Genomic DNA, 24,023 nt, shown 5'->3' on the forward strand with positions numbered 1-24,023 from the left:
TTCGGGGGCTTTTCTGAATTTGATTTTTTTTTTTTTTTTTTTTCCCTGAGACAGAGTGTCACATCCCAGGCTGGATAGAGTGCAGGGTGGTGATCTTGGCTCACTGTAACTGCTGCCATCCAGGCTCAAGTGATTCACATGTTTCAGCCTCCCGTGTAGCTGGAATTACAGGTACACGTCACCTCGCCCGGCTAATTTTTGTATTTTTAGTAGAGATGGGGTTTCACCATGTTGGCCAGGCTGGTCTTGAACTCCTGACCTTGAGTGATCTGCCCACCTCGGCCTCCCAAAGTGCCAGGATTACAGGTGTGAGCCACCGCACCTGGCCTGATTTTTTTGTTTTCTCTGGATGGTGTGCCGAAATATTTAACTGGTAGGAAGTGCAGTGAGAAGCAACCTCATGTATTCTATTTTTTTTGTTTTTTTGAGATGGAGTCTTGCTGTGTTGCCCAGGCTGGAGTGTAGTGGCGCAATCTCGGCTCATTGCAAGCTCTGCCTCCTGGGTTCATGCCATTCTCCTGCCCCAGCCTCCCAAGTAGCTGGGACTTCAGGCGCCTGCCACCATGCCCAGCTAATTTTATGTGTTTTTAGTAAAGACAAGGTTTCACTGTGTTAGCCAGGATGGTCTCAATCTCCTGACCTCGTGATCCACCTGCCTCGGCCTCCCAAAGTGCTGGGATTACAGGCGTGAGCCACCACGCCCGGCCAACCTCATGTATTCTTTAACTGACCTCTCATTCCTATTGGTAAAAAATGTCAGGTTACTTGGGTGCAGTACCTCACACCTGTCATCCTAGCAGCTTGGTAGGCTGAGGCAGGAAGTTCACTTGAGCCCAGGAGTTTGAGGTACAGTGAGCTATAATTAGGCCAGTGCACTCCAGCCTGGACGACAGAGTGAAACCCTATCTCTAAAAGAAACCAACAGAAACAAACAAACAAACATTGTCAGGAGCCTAAGGCGTGTTCTTAGGTGGTGATGGGAACATTGGATAAATGGGCAAAGGGACATCAGAGCTGGTAGTGTAAGGAGCGAACTAGCACTGCCAGGGAATCCACATGTGGCTGGGTAGGCTAGGGATGGAAGGGTGTCAGTGTCACTGGCCTTCATTTGGTACATTTGAAGAGGAGAGCGATTGAAACTCTTTCATTGCATGCTGATGCATTGTCGCATTTGCTGCACATACCCTCTCACCCACCTCCCATCCTCATACCCTGACCCCCACTCCCAACAACAGCATCTGCAAGATGGGTCGCTTCCCTGCACATGCCCTCAGGCCCCTGACCCCCTGTGCTGGATGTTTTCTGAAAACCAGCGGTCCGTCTTTCATGCATGTGTGTGTTCAGTACCTGAAGCCTCATTTACCCGCCCCTGGCTTTGAGAGGCCACAGTCTTAAGGATGGTCTTTTCTTAGAGCCTTGGTTGTCTCCTGGTCACTTGGCTTCCAGCTCTGAGGTGCCCGAGAACCAAGGTTATGTGCATTCCTCAAGCTTTGGGAGAATGCTCAGATTATCTGGCTTACTGCTCCTCGGAGGGGTAGAGGGGTTGCGGTATTGTGGTGCACCTACTAATTGTGTATTTTGTGTCCCAGTATTTGGGCTAAATACTCTAATGGAGATTGTTACTGAAGCCGGCCCCGGGAGTGGTGAAGGTGGGTCTTGCCTGTGAGCTGTGCATGATCTTTTTTTTTTTTCTCTAGCATCTTCTGTGCCTGCCTGAGGGCCATCCTTCTCATGGAGCTAGCAGCATCACATGAGTGACCTGCTTGCCCCGTCCCCCGTGACGCCCATGCTTGCCCATGGGGCGTGCTGCTGGTGCATGTGGAGTGGCCTGAGTCTCCATCCCCACCTCCTCCACATTGCCATGGCTGGTTTCTACCTACGTATGATGCCTTGGTGCTACCCTCCCCCAGCCCTTCTGAGGAACGGGCGTGGAACATGGCTACTCAGGGCTGTGCTGGCATGAGCTCCTGCACTATAATAGTGATGTCTCTCATTCCTGCCTCCCCTGCCACAGGAAACAGGAGGGCGTTAGTGGATCAGAAGTCATCTGTCATTAAACACAGCCCAACAGTGAAAAGAGAACCTCCATCACCCCAGGGTCGATCCAGCAACTCTAGGTAATAAATGGTAGAGCTGTTTTAAAAGTTCTCAGGTAGAGGTGGGGTGATTCCTCTGCAGAACTTTAGGGATAGAGTGGGAGAGAAGCTCTCAATGGGGTAGATGTAATCAATTTCTTGCCAGCACTTCTCGTTCTGGCTTGATCTCCATGCAACTGAAAGCTTACAGTGTTGAGCGGGGTGAATCAGCAGTGGTGGGTATTTGGGCAAATCAGGTTCTCCGGAGAGCTGGGGGATGTGGTGGACTTGGACATTCAGAGTCGTGGCTTTGTGTTTTACCCGTGGAGGCAGGCATCTAGTCTGGGTGAAAGGTGGGGGGTGCTCTGCAAAGGAGCTGGTGACCACAGAAGCGGTGTGTGGACCCTGTAGTGAGAACCAGCAGTTCCTGAAGGAGGTGGTACACAACGTGCTGGACGGCCAGGGAGTTGGCTGGCTCAACATGAAAAAGGTGCGCCGGCTCCTGGAGAGCGAGCAACTGCGAGTCTTTGTCCTGAGCAAGCTGAACCGCACGGTGCAGTCAGAGGACGATGCCCGGCAGGACATTATCCCGGATGTGGTCAGTGTTGGGGGTAGGGAGTCGGAGTAACTGGGGAGAGGGATGTGAATACCAAAGGCAATTTGCCAACGCTAGTCCCTGGGTTATTGTTGCAGGAGATCAGTCGGAAGGTGTACAAGGGAATGTTAGACCTCCTCAAGTGTACAATCCTCAGCCTGGAGCAGTCCTATGCCCATGCGGGTCTGGGTGGCATGGCCAGCATCTTTGGGCTTCTGGAGATCGCCCAGACCCACTACTATAGTAAAGGTAGGGATGGTACTTGCTGGGCACCATGCCATCCCCAACTCTCCCACTTGTCTCCCAAACAGAAAATATATTTGTCCCCAGGACAGGTTTCCCAGTGCCATGCTGCTTCCCATCAGGCTTTGGGGTTTTATTTTCTAGTGCATGTTTATATGTAGTGAGTGTTTTTTGTTACGAAAAGTAAGACATCAGCTCATCTTTCCCTGAACTCCTTCCATTCCACACCCTTCTGTATCCTGGCTCCTCCCACCTCATGTCTGCGCCTTGATTCCTACTCACTACTTCTCGACCTCTTGATTTTTTTCCCTCAGAACCAGACAAGCGGAAGAGAAGTCCAACAGAAAGTGTAAATACCCCAGTTGGCAAGGATCCTGGCCTAGCTGGGCGGGGGGACCCAAAGGCTATGGCACAGCTGAGAGTTCCCCAGGTGGGACCTCGGGCACCAAGTGCCACAGGAAAGGGTCCTAAGGAACTGGACACCAGAAGTTTAAAGGAAGAAAATTTTATAGCGTCTATTGGTACGTATCAGTGTGTTTGGTGCAGTAGAGGGGTCTTGGCTTCTTAAATATCCCTTTCTCCTCAATTCATCCAGAATCCTGCCTTTCTCTGCCCCATGCTTTGCTTCCTAGAGAGAGAAGGGGACCTGTGTCCATTTCTAGTGGTGTTTCTTTGTACTTCTCTAGTCTTTATATTTCATCCGCAGCCACCCCTCACCCTGTTTCTTAGAGGAAGAATGGAGGTTTTATTTAGAGGGCCAGTAAGGCTTACTGCAGGGGGTGTGAGCTGTACTCCTGGCCGCTCTTTTTGTTTACATCTGCATTTCTTCACGTAGTGGAGAGAATTCCTGGAAGTGCTCAGGAAGTTTATAGATGCATCTTTGGGCTATACAAACAACATTTGTGTCTCTGAAGCCAGTGTCCTCCCGTCCAGCCATTACACTGCTCTGGAATGTGCTCCTCTGGGGCATGTCTGGCAACCCCATTTCCCTGGGTTCTGGATCTTTGAGGTATAGGTTTCCAAGTCAGTTCTTTAAACGCTTCCTCACCGGACTTGATTAAAATCTCGTTTACATTTGGTGTTTCTCCATTCCCACAAAGGCAGTGTCTTAGTGAGCTTTGTGGGCATCACCTCTGTTTGGCTCACTCCCTGCTTGACCTTGAGTCATCAAGGTTGGATCTTTCTTTTTCTGGTTCTAGGTCCCTAGGCACTCTGCTTCCAGCTGATGTTTCATTGCCATGGCCATTAGCAGTTGCCATATGCTCCCATAAATGGTGATGTGGAACTGATTCCTTTTTACGGGAGCTACACTTCCCTACCCAGCAGAATATTATTCTAGTAGCAGTCAACTCCTGGCTTTCTCCTGCCTCATATGATGTTCTAGAAAAAGTACTGACCTGCTAGTATGGAGGTCTGGAGTTTTAGTCCTGTATCAGCCTCCAGCTAGGAAAGCAACTTTGGGCAAATAACTTCTCCTCTCAGGGTCTCTGTCTCTTCATCTGGGAAATGAGGAAATCATACGGAAATAAGGAAATCATACTAAGTACACTCTGAAGTTCCTTCCAGGAAAAGAAGTGCTGTGGTTGCCATTCTGTTTTCCTCTATGAAGATGCTGGTCTTGACCATTTTATGTTCTCTGTCACCTCAGCTGGAAGCATTTTTCCAGATTGCTGGTTGGTAGTGCAGGCACTGGCTCTGGGGGTGAGTTGGTTTCTTGAGGAGCAATGAGGAGGGGTGCGAACTGCCTGCATGAATTGGCTTTTGTCCAGTCCAGTGAATCAAACAGATTGGTGTTCATGCTTCTGAAACTCGGGCCTCTTGAGGTGTTTGTCTGTCTCATCTGGAATCTGTAAAAATTGTCCTTCCCCAGCTCATTTGGCAGAGAGAGTGTGGCATGGTGGGAATTTAAATGGATCCTAAGTTACATGATCTTGATCAAGTGCTCCAGCCTCTTTAGGACCAGTTGCCTTATGCAAAAATGAAGGAGCTTTGTTAAGGGCCCTTCCAGCTCTAACATTCTGCAGGGTTTTTACTGCCACATTGGGATTGGAATTAGAAATTTGGAATCTGTTCATGAGTTTGGGTGGAGGGGTTAGATGTCTTGTTTTCTGCCCCTTCTCCCCATGAAGATATCTTTGTATCTCTTGGTTGGTAATCCGGTGCCTGAGACTGAATTGACTTGGGTGGGTGGGTTTCCATTTCATCTGTCTGACCAGCCTCTGACTCTCTGTCTTTCTCTCCTGCTTGCATTGCATCTGGGGTAGAATTGTGGAACAAGCACCAGGAAGTGAAAAAGCAAAAAGCTTTGGAAAAACAGAGTAAGGAACAAATGCCCTTTCCTGTTCCCAAGTCTCCCATACCTGCCAACTCCCCAGGCCCAGTTGGGGCAGGCTCCCTTTGTCAGCCCCACCCCAAATTTGTTCTTAGAGGGTGTTTGGAATGGCAACAGGTAGGTAGCATGTGACTCCTAGGCGTGTGGCACGTAGGCCGCTTCTTTCCTCCTCCCCTCGTGTCAATCAGGTTATAACCAGGTGTCTGCTGAATACAATTCCCCAGAACTTGGTTCTCTGTTGCTTCAGAGTTGGTGGGGAGAACGTTTGCCTATTTTAGTGCCCCCCATTGGCTGATATCTCCCTCACCTGTTAGAAGGCCTGTGGGCACAGTTGGCAGAGATGGTTGCTGTCCCTCCATGTTGAGTCTGTAGCTGCCCAACTCTCTGGTGGCTTGCCTAGGCACGCTTTCTTGCTTTCTGTCATTCTGTCCTTCTGCCATACCATTGTGGGTGGGTGGGGGACAAGGGGGGTGGTTTGTATCTCAAACGTAGATGGAGGCAGGCAGTGCCCACCAAAACAGCTAGTGTTTCTTATCTCATCGGGCCCAACCTTTTCTACCTCCTTTAGACACATTTGTTTGGGAAGCATTAAGTGACCTGGGGACCGTAAAATGGTTTCAGGTACCAGCAAAGCTCAGACTCTGAGTGCCATGGAATGTGGTTTAGACATTTGTTTGTGGAACTTTTCTTTTTTTTTTTTGAGATGGAGTCTTGCTCTGTTGCCCAGGCTGGAGTGCAGTGGTACGATCTTGGCTCACTGCAACCTCTGCCTCCAGGGCTCAAGCGATTCTCGTGCCTCAACCTCTCGAGTAGCTGGGATTACAGGCATGTGCCACCACGCCCGGCTAATTTTTGTATTTTTTGGTAGAGACAGAGTTTCATCATGTTGGCCAAGCTGGTCTCAAACTTCTGACTTCAGGTGATCCATCTGCCTCAGCCTCCCAAAGTGATGGGATTACAGGCGTGAGCCACCATGCCCAGCCTCGTGGAGCTTTTTTGTTTTAAGATGATTTGCTCATAATTTTCTCAGGTTGAGAAGATGACTGGAGAACCCATTGGGACTAGGTCTGATTTGTCTTACTTCGTTCTTAAGGCATCTGGGGACCTCTTTTTCCAGTGGGTCCTGAGTCGGGAGTAGTCCTTGGAAAGGTGACTGGGATGGGCTGAACAGGTCTGGGACCAGCCTGTGCTGCTGTCCCACCCCCTTTACCAGCCTGCCCCTAGCCTTTGTGCACGGAGTAACAGAAATCTTCCCCTACTCAGGGCCTGAAGTTATCAAACCTGTCTTTGACCTTGGTGAGACAGAGGAGAAAAAGTCCCAGATCAGCGCAGACAGTGGTGTGAGCCTGACGTCTAGTTCCCAGGTTTGTGACAACCTTGTTGAAAATTACGAGGATTAAATATGCTGTCTCAGAATACTTCAAGTTAAAAAAAAAAACAAAACGGCCAGATGGCCGGGCACAGTGGCTCATGTCTATAATCCCAGAACTTTGGGAGGCCGAGACGAGTGGATCACCTGAGGTTGGGAGTTTGAGACCAGCCTGACCAACATTATGAAACCCCGTCTCTATGCAAAATACAAAATTAGCCAGGCGTGGTGGCGTATACCTGTAATCCCAGCTACTTGGGAGGCTGAGGCAGGAGAATCGCTTTAATCCGGGAGGCGGAGGTTGTGGTGAGCCAAGATTACGCTATTGCACTCCAGCCTGGGTAACGGGTGAAACTCTGTCTCAAAAAAAATTAAATAAAAGTAAAAAAATAATAGCCAGGTGCAGCGGTTCATGCCTGTAATCCCAGGACTTTGGGAGGCTGAGGCAGGTGGGTCACTTGAGGTCAGGAGTTGGAGTTCGAGACCAGCCTGGCCAACGTGGTGAAACCCCATCTCTACTAAAAATGCAAAAATTAGCCAGGTGTGGTGGTGGTCACCTGTAATCCCAGCTACTCAGGACACTGAGGCGGGAGAATCACTGGAACCCGGGAGGCAGAGGTTGCAGCGAGCTGAGATCGCCACCGCTGCGCTCCGGCCTATGCCACAGAGTGGGACTCCGTTTCAAAAAAAGAAAAAAAAATTAACAAACTCAAAACAATATAAATATCTAATGATAAGGAATTGTTAAATAAGTGTAATAGATCCATGTAATGCAATATTAGTATCCATTAAAGGTTGTGCTTTCAAAAATTTAGTGACATGGGAAAATGTTTGACAAAGCTGCATATAGTGTGATTCCAATTTTATTTTTTATTTTTTGTTTGTTTTTGTTTTTGTTTTGTTTTGTTTTGTTTTTGAGACGGAGTCTCGCTCTGTCTCCCGGGCTGGAGTGCAGTGGCCGGATCTCAGCTCACTGCAAGCTCCGCCTCCCGGGTTTACACCATTCTCCTGCCTCAGCCTCCCGAGTAGCTGGGACTACAGGTGCCCACCACCTCGCCCGGCTAGTTTTTTTTGTATTTTTTTAGTAGAGACGGGGTTTCACCGTGTTAGCCAGGATGGTCTCGATCTCCTGATCTCGTGATCCGCCCGTCTCGGCCTACCAAAGTGCTGGGATTACAGGCTTGAGCCACTGCGCCCAGCCCCAATTTTATTTTTAAAATGTATTGAGAAGAAACTGAAAGGAAATATACTAAAAACAGTGCTTAACGTGGGGGGTGGATTTACAACTTGTTCTTATTTCCTTATTCTTTCATGTATTTTCTACAGTGAGCATGTACTTTTTTAATGCATTGTTTTCTGTTTCTTGTTTTTGAGACAGGGTCTCACTCTGTCGCTTGGGCTGGAGGGCAGTGGTGTGCTCTCAGCTCACTGCAGCCTCAACCTCCTGGGCTTAAGTGATGCTCCCACCTCAGCATCCTGAGTAGCTGGGACCACAGGCGCCCACCACCAGGCCTGGCTAAGTTTGTGTATTTTTTTGTAGAGATAGGGTTTCACCATGTTGCCCAGGCTGGTCTCCAACTCCAGGGCTCAAATGATCCTCCCACCTCAGCCTCCCAAAGTGCTAGGCTCACAGGCGTGAGCCTCTGTGCCAGGCCTATTTCTTTTTTTTATTATATAAGTTGTACATATTTTATATTCCGGAAACAAAAGTTGCTCGTGACTTCTCTAGGGATGATAACAGAAGGGTGGGGATGGGGAGAAAGAAGGTACAGTATTTCTGTGGGAAACTGAGAGGAGATTGGACACCTCCCCTAATGTTCCTGTGTCTTGTTTCAGAGGACTGATCAAGACTCTGTCATCAGCGTGAGTCCAGCTGTTATGATCCGCAGCTCAAGTCAGGATTCTGAAGTTAGCACCGTGGTAGGGGAACACCACACTGGCATCTTGGTGGGTGGGGTGTGGATTTCCCCTTTGGAAAAGGGCGCTACTTTCTCTTTGGAGGCTGCTCTGAGTCTCAGGTCAGCATGGTTCTCATGGTGGAGAGGTTTACCATCATAAGTGTGTGTATACGAGATTTCACCCAGAGCTTCTCATCTTATAAAGAAGGTACTTCCAGAGGCTGTCTGACAGACCTTTGAAATTTATACTTTTTTATGGTGGCAGGGAGCTCTAGCAGCTTGGCATTTCTGGGGCCCATCGCTGGGGACTATCTCTTACTACCTTTTTTCCTTTCCAGGTGAGTAATAGCTCTGGAGAGACTCTTGGAGCTGACAGTGACTTGAGCAGCAATGCAGGTGATGGACCAGGTGGCGAGGGCAGTGTTCACCTGGCAAGCTCTCGGGGCACTTTGTCTGATAGTGAAATTGAGACCAACTCTGCCACAAGCACCATCTTTGTAAGCTTTGTTTGCTAACAAAAGAAGACCATTTCTTTAATGGGGGAGGGAAGCAGGCTAGAAAAGAATGAAAGTTAAGAGAGACTAAAGAGGTGAAGGTTAAATAAGGAAGAGGTAATCCTCATATATTTGGCTGTAAGGAAAACATTTCTTAAGGCTTTTTTTCAGTTGTTTGACTTAAGATCTGGGACTCTTAGAACCCTCTTCTGACTCGTTGATGAGTTATGCTCCCTGCCCAGTCAGATAAGGGCTTCGAATCCTATGTAGTAGTAATCCCCAGGTTTAACACAGGCAAAGTAATACCTTTGTGGTATTTGTCAGGACAATTACAGCTCTCATTTAGTACCAGTCTGTTTCTATGGAGTATCCAGTTTTATTTTGGTCTCTGCTCTATTTAAATAGCATCTTAAAATAGCATTCTATTTTAGTATATTACTAACAGTTATTTGAAGTTTTCATTCATTAATAAACATCCATGAAGTGATTTACTAAGTGCCAGATTATGCGCTAAAGAAACAGGGATGGGCTGGGCGTGGTGGCTCAAGCCTGTAATCCCAGCACTTTGGGAGGCCGAGACGGGCGGATCACGAGGTCAGGAGATCGAGACCATCCTGGCTAACACGGTGAAACCCCGTCTCTACTAAAAATACAAAAACTAGCCGGGCGAGGTGGCGGGCACCTGTAGTCCCAGCTACTCGGGAGGCTGAGGCAGGAGAATGGTGTAAACCCGGGAGGCGGAGCTTGCAGTGAGCTGAGATCTGGCCACTGCACTCCAGTCCGGGCGACAGAGCGAGACTCCACCTCAAAAAAAAAAAAAAAAAAAAAAAAAGAAACAGGGATGAAAAAGGCATAATTTTTACTCAAGAAGTTTGTGATTCACTATATTGCTGTGAGTAATCTCTTGTAATAGTTGAGAGGAACAATGCCTTAGGAAAAAAGAACTTCCCTAGATCACACAGTAACCCTGTGATCAGCTGGAAGGAGATGAATTCCTTTTAGTCCTTACCTTAGACATCTGGGTTTTTTGTTTGTTTGTTTTACACAGGGTCTCACTCTGTTGCCCAGGCTGGAGTGTAGTGGCACAATCACTGCTCACTGCATCCTTGACCTCCCAGGCTCAAGTGGTCCTCCCACCTCAGCCTCCCAAGTAGCTGGGACTACAGGCATACACCACCATGCCTGGCTAATTTTTTAGTCTTTTGTAGAAATTGGGTTCCCCTCTGTTGTCTAGGCCAGTCTCAAACTCCTGGGTTAAGTGAGTCTCCTGCCTTGGCCTCTCAAAGTGGCATAAGCCACTGTGCCCATCCTCTGCTTTTTAATGTATATGTGCCTCTATAGGCTGTGTTAAAACACTGATAGACTTGCCACTTTATTAAACGGAGATGAGAATGGATGTTCTCTATAAGAGCTTATAGGCATGGGTCCTTATCTTTGGCCCGTGGGGTGAAAGGAGGAAAAATTTAAATGAAACTGGCTATTTAAGACTGGTAATCATTCCCACCCGCAGAGCCTTCTGTATGTGTTTTTAATAGGTTCAGTGACCTCCCAGAGTGAAGATTGGGAATAGGATTGAGAGGCTCTTCAAGTTGATGGGCCTTCACTCTCTCTGAGTCTGAACAGACTGGTTGGTTGATTGAATGATTAATTGATTTTTCTTTTGTGCTGACAGTTTATTAGGGGTTTCCTTTTCTTTCTTCTTATTTTTTTTTTTTTTTTGAGATGAAGTTTCGCTCTGTCGCCCAGGCTGGAGTGCAGTGGTGCAATCTCAGCTCACTGCAAGCTCCACCTCCCGGGTTCACGGCATTCTCCTGCCTCAGCCTCCCAAGTAGCTGTTACTACAGGTGCCCGCCACCACACCCAGCTAATTTCTTGTATTTTTAGTAGAGACGAGGTTTCACCGTGTTAGCCAGGATGGTCTCAATCTCCTGACCTCGTGATCCTCCTGCCTCAGCCTCCCAAAGTGCTGGGATTACAGGCGTGAGCCACCGTGCCCGGCCAGGGATTTTCAATAATGTTTTCTTTTCTTTTCTTTTCTTTTTTTTTTTTTTTTTGAGACGGAGTCTCGCTCTGTCGCCCAGGCTGGAGTGCAGTGGCCGGATCTCAGCTCACTGCAAGCTCCGCCTCCCAGGTTTACGCCATTCTCCTGCCTCAGCCTCCCGAGTAGCTGGGACTACAAGCGCCCGCCACCTCGCCCGGCTAGTTTTTTATATTTTTTTAGTAGAGACGGGGTTTCACCGGGTTAGCCAGGATGGTCTCGATCTCCTGACCTTGTGATCCGCCCGTCTCGGCCTCCCAGAGTGCTGGGATTACAGGCTTGAGCCACCGCGCCTGGCCAATGTTTTCTTTTCATATTAGTTCAACTTTCACCCCAAAATCTAACCATGGATCGTAAAAGTTAAGTTGGCAACAGGTCTATCCTGCTATACTTCCTGTTTACCTTTAGATGCTTTTCAAGCCAATAGAGGTTACATTTGTGGTGGAAGGAGCCAGAGTAATAGGAAAATTACTTCTGTTCGCTTTGAAGAAAATCCTCCTCCTTGAGCGTCTTCTGAACTTTTCACTGTAAGACATCTCAGTGCTTGCTGTACCCTTCAGCCGCATAACTGTGAGGATAGCAACCATCAATTTCTCATAAATGGAAGCGGCAGTGAGAACTGTCTACAGCAGTTTGGCTTCAAGGCCTTTGTAGAGGCCCATTATTCCAAAACACCTGTTTAGCCATTTGTGTGTCTTCTTTTAAGAGAGAGCTGTTCAGCTCATTTGCCCATTTTTTAATAGATTGTGGGTTTTTACTGTTGAGTTTTTTCTTTCTTGTATATTCTAGATATTAATCCCTTGTCAGATGAATAGTTTGTAAATATTTTCTTCCATTCTGCAGACTCTCTTCCCTCAGTTCATCATGTCCTTTGTTGTGCAGAAGCTTTTTAGTTTAATATAATCTTGTTTGTCTACTTTTGCTTTTGTTGCCTGTGCTTTTGAGGTCTCCATAAACTTTTCGCCCAGACCAACGTCCTGAAGCATTTCTGCTACGTTTTCTTCTAGTAGTTTTATAGTTTTGGGTCTTATAAGTCTTTAATCCATTTTGGGTTGATTTTTGTATATGGTGAGAGGTAGGGGTCTAGTTTTATTTTTCTGAATAATGGATATCAGGTTTTCCGAGCACCATTTATTGAAGAGACTATCCCTACCCCGGTGAATATTCTTGGTTCCTTTGTCAAAAAACAGTTGGCTATAAATATATGGATTTCTTTCTGGGTTCTCTATTCTGTTCCATTGGTCTATGGGTCTGTTTTTTATGCCAGTAGCATGCAGTTATGGTTACTATAGCTTTCTCTTATTATTTTAAAGTCTAATAGTGTGATACCTTTTTGCCCAGGATTGTTTTGGCTATCTGGGGTCTTTTGTGGTTCCTTATGAATTTTAGGATTGTTTTTTCTATTTCTGTGAAGAATACCATTGGTATTTTGGTAGGGATTGCATTGAATCTGTAGATCACTTTTGGTAGTATGGTCATTTTCATAATATTCTTCCAATCCATGAACATGGTGTATCTTTATATCTTTTCCCTAAACTCCTTCTTACATCAGTGTTTTCTATTTTTTCTCATGGAGATTTTTTACCTCCTTCATTGGATTTATTCTTAGGGCATTAATTTTTTTTTTTTTTTTTGAGATGGTGTCTCGCTCTGTTGTCCAGGCTGGAGTGCAGTGGCGCGATCTCGGCTCACTACAAGCTCCGCCTCCCGGGTTCACGCCATTCTCCTGCCTCAGCCTCCTGAGTAGCTGGGACTACAGGCGCCCGCCACCATGCCTGGCTAATTTTTTTGTATTTTTTTAGTAGAGACGGAGTTTCACCGTGTTAGCCAGGATGGTCTCGATCTCCTGACCTCGTGATCCGCCCACCTCGGCCTCCCAAAGTGCTGGGATTACAGGCTTGAGCCACCGCACCTGGCCTCTGCAGTTTTATTGTTGGTGTATAGACACACTACTGATTTTTATATGTTGATTTTGCATCCTGCAACTTTATTGAATTCACTTATTCTGAGTTTTCTAGTGGAGATTTTAGGGCTTTCTTCTTTTTCTTTTTCTTTTTTTTTTTTTTTAGATAGAACCAGGCTGGAGTAGTGCAGTGGTGCAGTATCGGTTCACTGCAGCCTCCACCTACTGGGCTCAAGCAGTCCTTCCATCTCAGTCTCTCGAGTAGCTGGGACTACAGGCATGCGCCACCATGCCCAGCTGATTTTTGTATTTGTAGGGACAAGGTGTTGCCATGTTGCCCAGGCTGGTCTGGAACTCCTGGGCTCAAGCGATCCACCTGCCTTGGCCACCCAAAGTGCTAGGATTAACAGGTGTGAACCACAATACCCAGCCCACTTTGAGGGACAGTTTGACTTCTTCTGTCCAATTTGGATGCCCTTTCTTTCTCTGGCCTAATTGCTTTGATTAGCACTTCCAGTTGAATAAAAGTGGTGGAAGTAGACATCCTTGTCTTGTTACAGATCGTAGAGGAAAAGTTTTCATCTTTTCCCCATTTAGTATGATGTTGGTTGTGGGTTTGTCATATGTGACTTTTATTGTTTTGAGGTAAGTTCGCTCTGTACCTAACTTGTTGAGAGGTTTTATCATGAAGGGATGTTGACTTTTATCAAATACTTTTGTATTTGGTATTAGTTTTTCTTTAAATGTTTTTAGAATTCTGCATTGAAGCTATTGGGTCCTGAGCCTTTCTTTTCTTTCTTTCTTTTTTTTTTTTAAGACGAAGTCTAGCTCTGTTGCCCAGGCTGGAGTGCAGTTGCGCGATCTCAGCTCACTGCTACCTCCACCTCCCGGGTTTAAGAACTGCTTCAGCCTCCCAAGTAGCTGGGATTACAGGCGCCCACAACCACACTTGGCTAATTTTTGTATTTTTAGTAGAGACGAGGTTTCACCATGTTGTCCAGGGTGGTCTCAAACTCCTGACCTCAAGTAATCTGACCCCCTTGGCCTCCCAAAGTGCTGGGATTACAGGCATGAGCCACTGCACCCAACTTTTTTTTTGAGACAAAGTCTTGCTCTGTTGCTCGGGCTGGAGTGCAGTGGTGTGATGTTGGCTTACTGCAACTTCTGCCTCTCGGGTTCAAGCAATTCTCATACCTCAGCCTCTCGAGTAGCTGGGATTACAGGTATTCACCACCATGCCTGGCTAATTTTTGTATTTTTAGTAGAGACAGGGTTTCATCATGTTGGCCAGTCTGGTCTCGAGCTACAGGCCTCAAGTGATCTGCCCGCCTCAGCCTCCCAAAGTGCTGGGATTACAGGCATTAACCATCGTGCCCTGTGATGGGAAGCTTTTTATTACAGATTCAATCTCATTACTTGTAATTGGACCATTCAGGTTGCTATTTCTTGGTTAAATCTTGGTAGGTTGTTTATGTCTAAGAATGTATCCATTTCTAATTTGTTGACATGTAGTTATAGTCCCTAATGACTTTTTGTTTTTCGGTGATGGCAATTGTAATGTTTCCTTTTTTGTTTCTGGTGTTTTTTTGGCGGGAGTCTTCTCTCTCTCTCTCTCTCTCTCTCTCTCTCTCTCTCTCTCTCTGTCTCTCTTTTGGTTAGTCTAGCTCTAATGGTTTGTGGATTTTGTTTATCTTTACGAAAATGAACTTTTCATTTTGTTGATTATTTATTTATTTATTTTGAGACGGAGTTTTGCTCTTGTTGCCCAGGCTGGAGTGCAATGGTGCAGTCTCGGCTCACTGCAACCTCCACCTCCTGGGTTCAAGTGATTCTTCTGCCTCAGCCTCCCAAGTAGCTGAGATTACAGGTGCCGACCACCACACCCGGCTATTTTTTTTTTTTTTTTTTTTTTTTTGTATTTTTACTGGAGATGGGGTTTCGCCATGTTGGCCAGGCTGCTCTCGAACTCCTGGCCTCAGGTGATCCACCTGTCTCAGCCTCCCAAAGTGTTGGGATTATAGGCGTGAGCCACCATGCCCAGCCTATTTTTTTTAGTCTCAATTTTATTCCTGCTCTGATCTTGATTATTTCTTCTACTAATTTTGGGTTTGGTTTGCTCTTGCTTTCACAATTCTTTGAGCTGCATCATTAAGTTGATTTGAAATCTTCCTACTTTTTTGATGTAGACGTTTATTGCTATAAGCTTCTTTCTTAATACTGCTTTTGCTGTATCCCATAGGTTTTGGTATGCTGTGTTTTTATTTTCATTTGTGTGAAGAAATTTTTAAATTTCTTTCTTAATTTCTTTGTTGACCCGTTGGTCACTCAGGAGCATATTGTTTAATTTCCATGTGTTCATATGGTTTTAAAAGTTTGTTATTTCTAATTTTCAGAGCACAGTGTTCCCTTGTGGTCTGAAAAGATGCTTGCTGTGATTTCATTTTCTTAAATTTCTCGTTATACTTATTTCGTGGCCTAATATGTGGTCTGTCCTAGAGAATGTTCTGGGTGTTGATGAAAAGAATGTGTATTCTACAGCTGTTGGATGGAATGTTCTGTAAATGTCTGTTAGGTCCATTTGGTCTAAAATGCAATCAGAATCTAAAATGCAGTTTAAATCCAGTGTTTCTGTGTTGATTTTCTGTCTAGATGATCTGTCCAATGCTGAGAGTGGGGTATTGAAGTCCCCAACTGTTACTGTATTGGAGTGTATCTCTCCCTTTAGATCTAATAATATTTGCAATATTTGCTTTATATAGCTGTTTGGTGTTGAATGCGTATGTATTTGCAATTGTTACATCCTCTTGCTGAAGTGATCCCTTTGTTACTATATAATTACTTTGTCTCTTTAGGTTTTTTTTTTTTTTTTTTTTTTTTTTTTTGAGACAGAGTCTCACTCTGTCGCCCAGGCTGGAGCACAGTGGTGTGATCTCGGCTCACTGCAACCTCCACCTCCTGGGTTCAAGCGATTCTCCTGCCTCAGCCTCCCAAGTAGCTGAGACTACAGGTGCCCACTACCACACCTGGCTAATTTTTGTATTTTTAGTAGAGATAGGGTTTCACCACATTGGCCAGGCTGGTCTCGAACTCCTGACCTTGTGATCCGCCTGCCTCGGCCTCCCAAAGTGCTGGGATTAAAAGTGTGAGCCACTGTGCCCAGCCTCTTTTTAGTTTTTGACTTAAAGTCTGTTTTATCTGATACCATTATAGCTACTCTTGCTTGCTTTTTTTTTTTTCTTTTTTTTGAGACAGTCTCGCTCTGTTGCCCAGGCTGGAGTGCAGTGGCTGGATCTCAGCTCACTGCAAGCTCCGCCTCCTGGGTTTACGCCATTCTCCTGCCTCAGCCTCCCGAGTAGCTGAGTACAGGTGCCTGCCACTGCGCCCGGCTAGTTTTTTGTATTTTTTAGTAGAGACGGGTTTTCACCATGTTAGCCAGGATGGTCTCGATCTCCTGACCTCGCGATCCGCCCGTCTCGGCCTCCCAAAGTGCTGGGATTACAGGCTTGAGCCACCGCGCCCGGCCTCTTGCTTGCTTTTGGTTTCTGTTTGTGTGAAATATCTTTCTCCATTCCTTCACTTTCAGTCTGTATGTGTCTTTACTAGTAAAATGAGTTTCTTGTAGGCAGCATATAGTTAGATCAAGTGTTTTTTGTTTGTTTTGGTTTTTGTTTTTTTGTTTTTCTAATCCATTCAGCCATTCTACCTCTGGTGAGGGAATTTAATCTATTTACATTTGAGGTTGTTACTGATAGTGTGGACTTAACTCCTGTTGCTTTGTTGTTCTCTGATTATTTTGTATGTCCTTTGTTTCTTTCTTCCTCTCATTTATCATTATGGTTTGATGGTTTTCTGTAGACATAAGGTTTGATTCTTTTCTTTTTCTCCTTTGTGTATCTGTTCTACCAGTGGGTTTAATACTTTTGTGTATTTTCATGATAGTAATTATCTTTTTACTTCCAGATGTAGGACTCCCTTGAGCATGTCTTGTAAGAGTGTGTTGACTTCCTCATTTTTTTTCTGGTCTGGGAAAGACTTAGTTTATCCTTCATTTCTGAAGCATAGCTCTGCTGGGTATAGTATTCTTGACTGAAAATCTTTTTCTTGCAGCACTCGGAATATATCATCCCTTTCTCTACTGGCTTGTAAAGTTTCTGCAGAGAAATCTGTTTAATAGGGATTCCCTTAAATGTGACTTAAATGTTACTTTTCTCTTGCTGTTTTTAGAATTCTCTCTCTGACTTTTGACAGTTTGACTCTAATGTACCTTGGAGAGGACTTTTTTTTTTTTTTTTTTTTTTTTTTTTTTTGAGATGGAGTCTCACTCTGTTGCCCAGGCTGGAGTACAGTAGCATGATCTCGGCTCACTACAACCTCTGCCTCTTGGGTTCAAGCTCTTCTCCTGCCTCAGGCTCCTGAGTAGCTGGGATTACAGGCATGCACCACCACGCTCAGCTAATTTTTTTGTATTTTTAGTAGAGATGGGATTTCACCATGTTGGTCAGGCTGGTCTGGAACTCCTGACTTCAAATGATCTGCCCGCCTCAGCCTCCCAAAGTGCTGGGATTACAGGCATGAGCCACTGCATCTGGCCGGAGAGGACTTTTTGGGTTGAATCTCTTTGGGGACTTTTGAGCTTCCTGGATCTGTCTGTCCATCTCTGTCCCCAGACTTGGGAAGTTTTCAGCTATTATTTCATTAAATAAGTTTTTTATGCCTTTTCCCTTGTCTCTTTGGAAATCCAATAATATGAATATTTTTTACTTAATAGTATCCCCTAAGTGTTGTAGACTTTCTTGACTGTTTTTCATTCTTATTTTTTTCTCTCTAATTTCAAATGACTTATCTTCAACGTAGAGTCATTCTTCTGCTTGATCAAGTCTGCTGTTATAGTTCTCTAATGTATCTTTTCCTTTTTTCTTTTCTTTCTTTTTTTTTTTTTTTTTTTTTTTTTGAGACAGAGTTTCGCTCTTGTTGCCCAGGCTGGAGTGCAATGGCACTATCTCAGTTCACTGCAACCTCTGCCTCCCGGGTTAAAGCAATTCTCCTGCCTCAGCCTCCCAAGTAGCTGGGATTACAGGCATGCGCCACCACACCTGGCTCATTTTGATAGAAATGGGGTTTTTCCACATTGGTTAGGCTGGTCTTGAGCTCCCAACCTCAGGTAATCTACCCACCTCAGCCTCCCAAAGTGTTGGGATTACAGGCATGAGCCACTGCTCCCGGCCCTCTATTGTTTTTTTTTTTTTTTTTTTTTGGTTTTTTTTTTTTTTGAGACAGAGTATCGCTCTGTCGCCCAGGCTGGAGTGCAGTGGCTAGATGTCCGCTCACTGCAAGCTCCGCCACCTCCCTGGTTCATGCCATTCTCCTGCCTCAGCCTCCCTAGAAGCTGGGACTACAGGCGGCTGCCACCACGTCTGGCTGATTTTTTTGTATTTTTAGTAGAGATGGGGTTTCACCATGTTCGCCAGGATGGTCTCAATCTCCAGACCTTGTGATCTGCCCGCCTCGGCCTCCCAAAGTGCTGGGATTACAGGCGTGAGCCACCGCGCCCGGCCTATTGTATTTTTTAAACTTTATTCATTGAATTATTCAGCTGCAAGATTTCTGTTTTTTTTTTTTGTTACGATTTTTTTCTCTTTGTTGAATTTCTAATTCATATCATGAATTGTTTTTCTGATTTTGTTGAATCATCTATCTGTATTTTCTTGTATTTCATAGCATTTCCTTAAGATCATTATGTTTAATTTATGTTCTGGCAATTAATTGATTTCCTTTTCATTGTGTCTATTACCAAAGAGTTATTACGTTCCTTTGGTGGAGTCATATGTCCTTGTTTTTTTCATGTTTCTTATGTCTCTGTGTTGATATCCACACATCTGGCAGAACAGTCACTTCTTGCAAACTTTCTGGAGTGGCTTTCATAGAGAAAGACTCATGTGCAGTTGGGTTTTTAGTGTGCCAGTTGGGAAGGGTATGGGAACTCTGTTTCTGGATAAATGTAGTGGTATATTTTCTGTGTAGCTTCTTCAACTGCATTCAACATGAGCAATAACTATGGGTGCCTCAGAGTCCTAGACCATAGAAGTGTGACAGTGGCAGTGGTGATATATGTTGTTAATATCCTTGGTATCAAGGAGTTTTGGAGTCATCCTATTCTCATTTTCCTCACAATGGAGTGACGCAGCCAAGAGAATCCCTCTTGGTGTCAGGTCTGACTGACATGGCCTACAAGTAGCTGCAGAGGCACTGAGTTCCAGGTACAGATGCTTGGAGTAGCTGTGGAGTCAGGGTTCCAGGCTTAGGGTCTCACAAAGCTATTGTGGCACCTGGGTATTGGGGTGTAGATTTGCTCTCTGTGGCAAGGTTGGATGTAAGTTGCCCATAGAGCCAGAATCTGAGGCACCCGCTAGCAGCTCAGGCCCAGGGGACTGGCTCATAACTGTGATTCTAATACTGGGGGATAGGCCGTAGCACTGGCCTTACTCTGGGGAGGAAGGGGTGCCCTGGAGGTTTGGGCCTAGGGAGCAGGGTACAACTGCAATTCAGGGATCTGAGTCAGTAGGGCTCAGTGACTGCTCAGGTCCCAGGGAATGAGGCACCATGTAGTAGTGACTCTAGACTCTAGGATGGTTGGGCTTGGCTGTATCCCAGACTCTGTGAAGCCAAGTACAATGGCAGCAAATACCCCAGCGTGGCAGAGCACAGCTGTCATTTGGGTCCTCGGGGTCAGGGAGCAGCACAGCAATGACTCCACTCCCCAGGAAGAGGGAATCTTAGCAGTTCAGACTCTAGGGGCAAGTCCAGTTCCAGGGACGCAGGGTACTAGACTTGCTTGGCTAGGGCAAGGTATCTCAGCTCAGCCACTGCTCTGTTTCCCTGGAACATGGGGTCCCGTGTCAGCTCAGCCCTGGAATGCACAACTGCTCAGCTTGGCTAGCCACTAGTTCCCCTGGGGACAGTGTGTTGCTTTAGCACAGGCCTAGTGTGGGCATGACTGTTCTGGGTGACCCAGGCACAGTATCCCTGGAATGCAAGGTGCCACTTCAGGTTAGGTGCTAGGATGCATGACTGCCCTGGGTGGCCAAGACACCATTTCCTGGGATACGGAGTGCTTCTTCACCTTAGGCACCAGGGAGGCCTGACTGCTCTGAGTAGTCTAAGTACTGTTTTCCCAGTAGATAGGGTACTGCTTCAGCTGCAGCCCAAGGGGAGGGGGAAGGGGGATGGGGGACGGGTAAATGGAGTGACTCTGCCTCCACTTGACTGACCCCTTGGGGAATCATGGTAACAGCTGCTCACAGCTTGGCTTAGATTGTCAAGACATCAGGATGGAGTGGTTTGGTGGTGGCTTAGCCTCAGGAATGAAGGGGAGCTCTGCCCATCTGCCCCCAGAGCAAAACACACTCCCACCATAGCTCCACTTCCAAGATGGCATAGCACAGTAGCTGCACAGGCTACAGGGGCTGGCGCACAGTATTGGCTCCTTCTCTGGAGGGAGCACAGCTGTATGGACTCCAGACAGTTCCTTCAGCTGGGCTTAGTGCCTAGAGGACTGTAGGGAAGCCAGGGGTGAAGTCTGTAAGTGTCCAAGGTGCTAATGGCAGTTTCTAGAATTGTCTTGCTTACTTCCTTGCTGTAGGGAGAAGTTCCTCCTTGTTCCCAGCTGATCCCAGATGGGGGAAGGGGGATAGAGGGGAGGCCTGATGTTGCCTTCTGTTCTGTATGTGGCCATCCTGAGTTTCTGTGCTCATCAGCGTTCCTGTCACACTTCTGATGCACCTCCACAGTCTCCCTCAGTTTTTTTGGTTAAAGTGTAGCTGTTTGTTTATTACTCTGGTTTGTGAGGGGGATGTGCTTTAGGGGCTTCTGCTCGGCCGTCTTGCTGACATTACTCCCCTAGGCTGTTTTTTGGTTGTTGCTTTTTAAAAATATTTATTTACTTTTGAGACAAGGTCTTGCTCTGGTGCCCAGGCTGCAGTGCAGGGTGCAGTCATGGCTTACTCTAGCCTCAAACTTCTGGGCTCAAGTAATCTGCCCACCTCAGCCTCCCAAGTAGCTGGGACTACAGGCAAGCACCATCCCTCCTGGCTAAGATTTTTATTCTTTTTTTTTTTTTTTTTTTTTTTTGCTATGTTGCCCAGGCTGGTCTTGAACTTCTGGGCTTAAGTGATCCTCCTGCTTCATCCTACCAAAGTGCTAGGACCATAGATGTGAGCTATCATGCTGGCCAAAGTGAGCTGCTTTGATAAGAGTGTTTAAAATTATTCCAGGCCGGGCGCGGTGGCTCAAGCCTGTAATCCCAGCACTTTGGGAGGCCGAGACGGGCGGATCATGAGGTCAGGAGATCGAGACCATCCTGGCTAACACGGTGAAACCCCGTCTCTACTAAAAAATACAAAAAACTAGCCGGGCGAGGTGGTGGCGCCTGTAGTCCCAGCCACTCGGGAGGCTGAGGCAGGAGAATGGCGGGAACCCGGGAGGCGGAGCTTGCAGTGAGCTGAGATCCGGCCACTGCACTCCAGCCTGGGTGACAGAGCAAGACTCCGTCTCAAAAAAAATAAAAAATAGGCTGGGCGCGGTGGCTCAAGCCTGTAATCCCAGCACTTTGGGAGGCCGAGACGGGCGGATCACAAGGTCAGGAGATCGAGACCATCCTGGCTAATACGGTGAAACCCCGTCTCTACTAAAGAATACAAAAAACTAGCCGGGCGACGAGGCGGGCGCCTGTAGTCCCAGCTACTTGGGAGGCGGAGGCAGGAGAATGGCCTGAACCTGGGAGGCGGAGCTTGCAGTGAGCTGAGATCCGGCCACCGCACTCCAGCCTGGGCGACAGAGCCAGACTCCGTCTCACAAAAAAAAAAATAAAAATAAAAAAAAAAAATAAAAAAAAAAAAATAAAAAATAAAAAATAAAAAAATAAAATTATTCCAATGTGTTTTCATTCCAAATGTGTTAAACTAGGTATGACGGAGCATCAGTCTTGCAGGAAGCCATTCAGCCATTCAGCTGTGTGCTACCGTTTCTGGCATCTTTCTGGGACAAATTCATACTTGCTCTGTGCTGGCAAGCAAGGGCTCTTTATACAGAGCTGCTGAGTGTAGCGACCTAATTATTTTTGCTCAAACAAGGCTGTTTTAATAATAAATAAATTATATAAAGTCACATGATCCATTTAGTAAAATATTGGGCTGTGAACCCGGAGACTGGTATTTAGTCACAATGATTAGGTCTTACCCAATAACCTTTGATCAGTTGCTTCTTTACTTACTCTATTTCATGCATTGTGATATGGCATGATATTATTTACCTCTTATCTAGTTGCAAATCTTTTTTTTTTGAGACAGAGTCTCACTCTGTCGCCCAAGCTGGAGTGCAGTAGTGCGATCTTGGCTCACTGCAACCTCTGCCTCCAGGGTTTTCAAGCGATTCTTCTGCCTTAGCCTCCCAAGTAGCTGGGACTACAGGCGTGTGCCACCACACCTGGCTAATTTTTTGTATTTTTAATAGATACGGGATTTTACCATGTTAGCCAGGAACTCTGGATCTCCTGACGTGGTGATCCAGCCACCTTGGCCTCCCAAAGTGTTGGGATTACAGGCGTGAGCCACTGCACCTGGCTGAAAATCTTTTAATGAATAGAAAATCTACTCAGAAGTAGCAGAAGAAGTTAGTGATATTTCTTAGGGACAGTAAAAGATGATAGGAAAGAAGAAATGAACATTTCTCAATTACTAGCCATGTGTTAGGTGCTTTATATGTATCTTCAAATTTAATTCTTGTAAAGCAGTTCTATGAGGGTAGGTATTATAACTTTCCTTTGACAGATTAGGAAAATGAGGCTCAGAGAAGCTGATTTTTGTACCTAAGGTCACATAAGCTAATAAGAGGCAGGCATCTGAACCTTGGGCAATCTGATGGTAAACCCTGGGTTCTTTCTGCTGTGTTACGTTACTACACAGAGAATTAATCTGATTGTTATTGTTGTTGCTTTAAAGAGAAAATAATCTTACAGAGACTAAGGAGTAAAGATAAGTCAAAAATGAAAACTTTATTGTGTAGTTTAGGAGGCAGTAACAGAAAGCAGCATAAGTGGACTTGCAGAAGCAGGGGTACTGGAGTTTATGTTGTTAATGGATGGTGACTGGTGTGATAGCCTCTTAGTGAAATGCTTGGTTTCCTTTGCCCCTGTTCATTGCTACCTCGGCCACTGACCTATCATCTCTTCTCTCTAGGGTAAAGCCCACAGCTTGAAGCCAAGCGTAAAGGAGAAGCTGGCAGGCAGCCCCATTCGCACTTCTGAAGATGTGAGCCAGCGAGTCTATCTCTATGAGGGACTCCTAGGTGAGAAACACACTGGGAAGGCCCTTTGCACTGGAGAAAGCTGGCTCAGTTGGGGGAGAGGGTCACACTGAACAAGTAGCTGGTTGGCTTTCTGCTGATCTCAATGCTGACATTAGATAGCAGTTTTATACCTGAAGCAAGTGACTTACTGTGTCCAGAACAAGCAGTGGGTGAAAACTGTACAAGATTGGGTTTTGGTGTTAATCAACAGCCTCTGCCTTTCTGTCTTCCTTTCTTTCCTTTCTTGCTACCATGGTCCTTCCTGCTCTCAAATTGGCAGGAAGGGACAAAGGATCCATGTGGGACCAGTTAGAGGATGCAGCTATGGAGACCTTTTCTATAAGTAACCACATTGATTTGTGTGCTGTGTTCATCCCTCCTGCTTGGGAGGGACTGGGCCTTACTTGAAGGCATCTGGGGCTGGTGGCAGGCATGTTAGATCTGGGGTAGAGAGATTGTGTTTCCTTTGCCCTGGAATTTGTAATTATTCCCTTTTATCTGGATTTTACTCTTTATTTTTGTTTGGCAGCTATATCCTTAAATGTTAAATAGGCCCCCTAAGAAACCTTTATTCTACGCAGGCAAAGAGCGTTCTACTTTATGGGACCAAATGCAATTCTGGGAAGATGCCTTCTTAGATGCTGTGATGTTGGAGAGAGAAGGCATGGGTATGGACCAGGGTCCCCAGGAAATGATCGACAGGTATGGGGCTTAGGAAACCATTGGGAATATGCA

The 24,023-nt window shown here is 46.0% G+C and overlaps 1 protein-coding gene across 24 annotated transcripts in view; it reads left to right on the forward strand.

The window, feature by feature from the left end:
* Positions 1-24,023, forward strand: part of MADD (MAP kinase activating death domain) — a 63,118-nt gene that overhangs the window by 18,284 nt on the left and 20,811 nt on the right. For 11 of the 24 annotated variants that reach the window (XR_004053567.1, XM_030917713.1, XM_030917714.1 and 8 more), the window contains 10 exons: positions 1,590-1,649; positions 2,015-2,117; positions 2,487-2,673; positions 2,769-2,919; positions 3,228-3,434; positions 6,509-6,609; positions 8,451-8,534; positions 8,851-9,009; positions 23,180-23,288; positions 23,870-23,990. Coding sequence is in view for 23 of the 24 variants with exons in the window: in XM_030917713.1 (XP_030773573.1) it covers positions 1,590-1,649; positions 2,015-2,117; positions 2,487-2,673; positions 2,769-2,919; positions 3,228-3,434; positions 6,509-6,609; positions 8,451-8,534; positions 8,851-9,009; positions 23,180-23,288; positions 23,870-23,990 (1,282 nt within the window). In the remaining variant the exon portion in view is untranslated. The remainder of the gene's footprint in view (positions 1-1,589; positions 1,650-2,014; positions 2,118-2,486; positions 2,674-2,768; positions 2,920-3,227; positions 3,435-6,508; positions 6,610-8,450; positions 8,535-8,850; positions 9,010-23,179; positions 23,289-23,869; positions 23,991-24,023) is intronic. The other 13 variants (XM_030917717.1, XM_030917716.1, XM_030917721.1 and 10 more) reach the window with 5 other exon arrangements.

This window comes from Rhinopithecus roxellana, chromosome 15, assembly GCF_007565055.1.
Source record: "Rhinopithecus roxellana isolate Shanxi Qingling chromosome 15, ASM756505v1, whole genome shotgun sequence".
In the NCBI taxonomy this organism is placed as follows: domain Eukaryota; kingdom Metazoa; phylum Chordata; class Mammalia; order Primates; family Cercopithecidae; genus Rhinopithecus; species Rhinopithecus roxellana.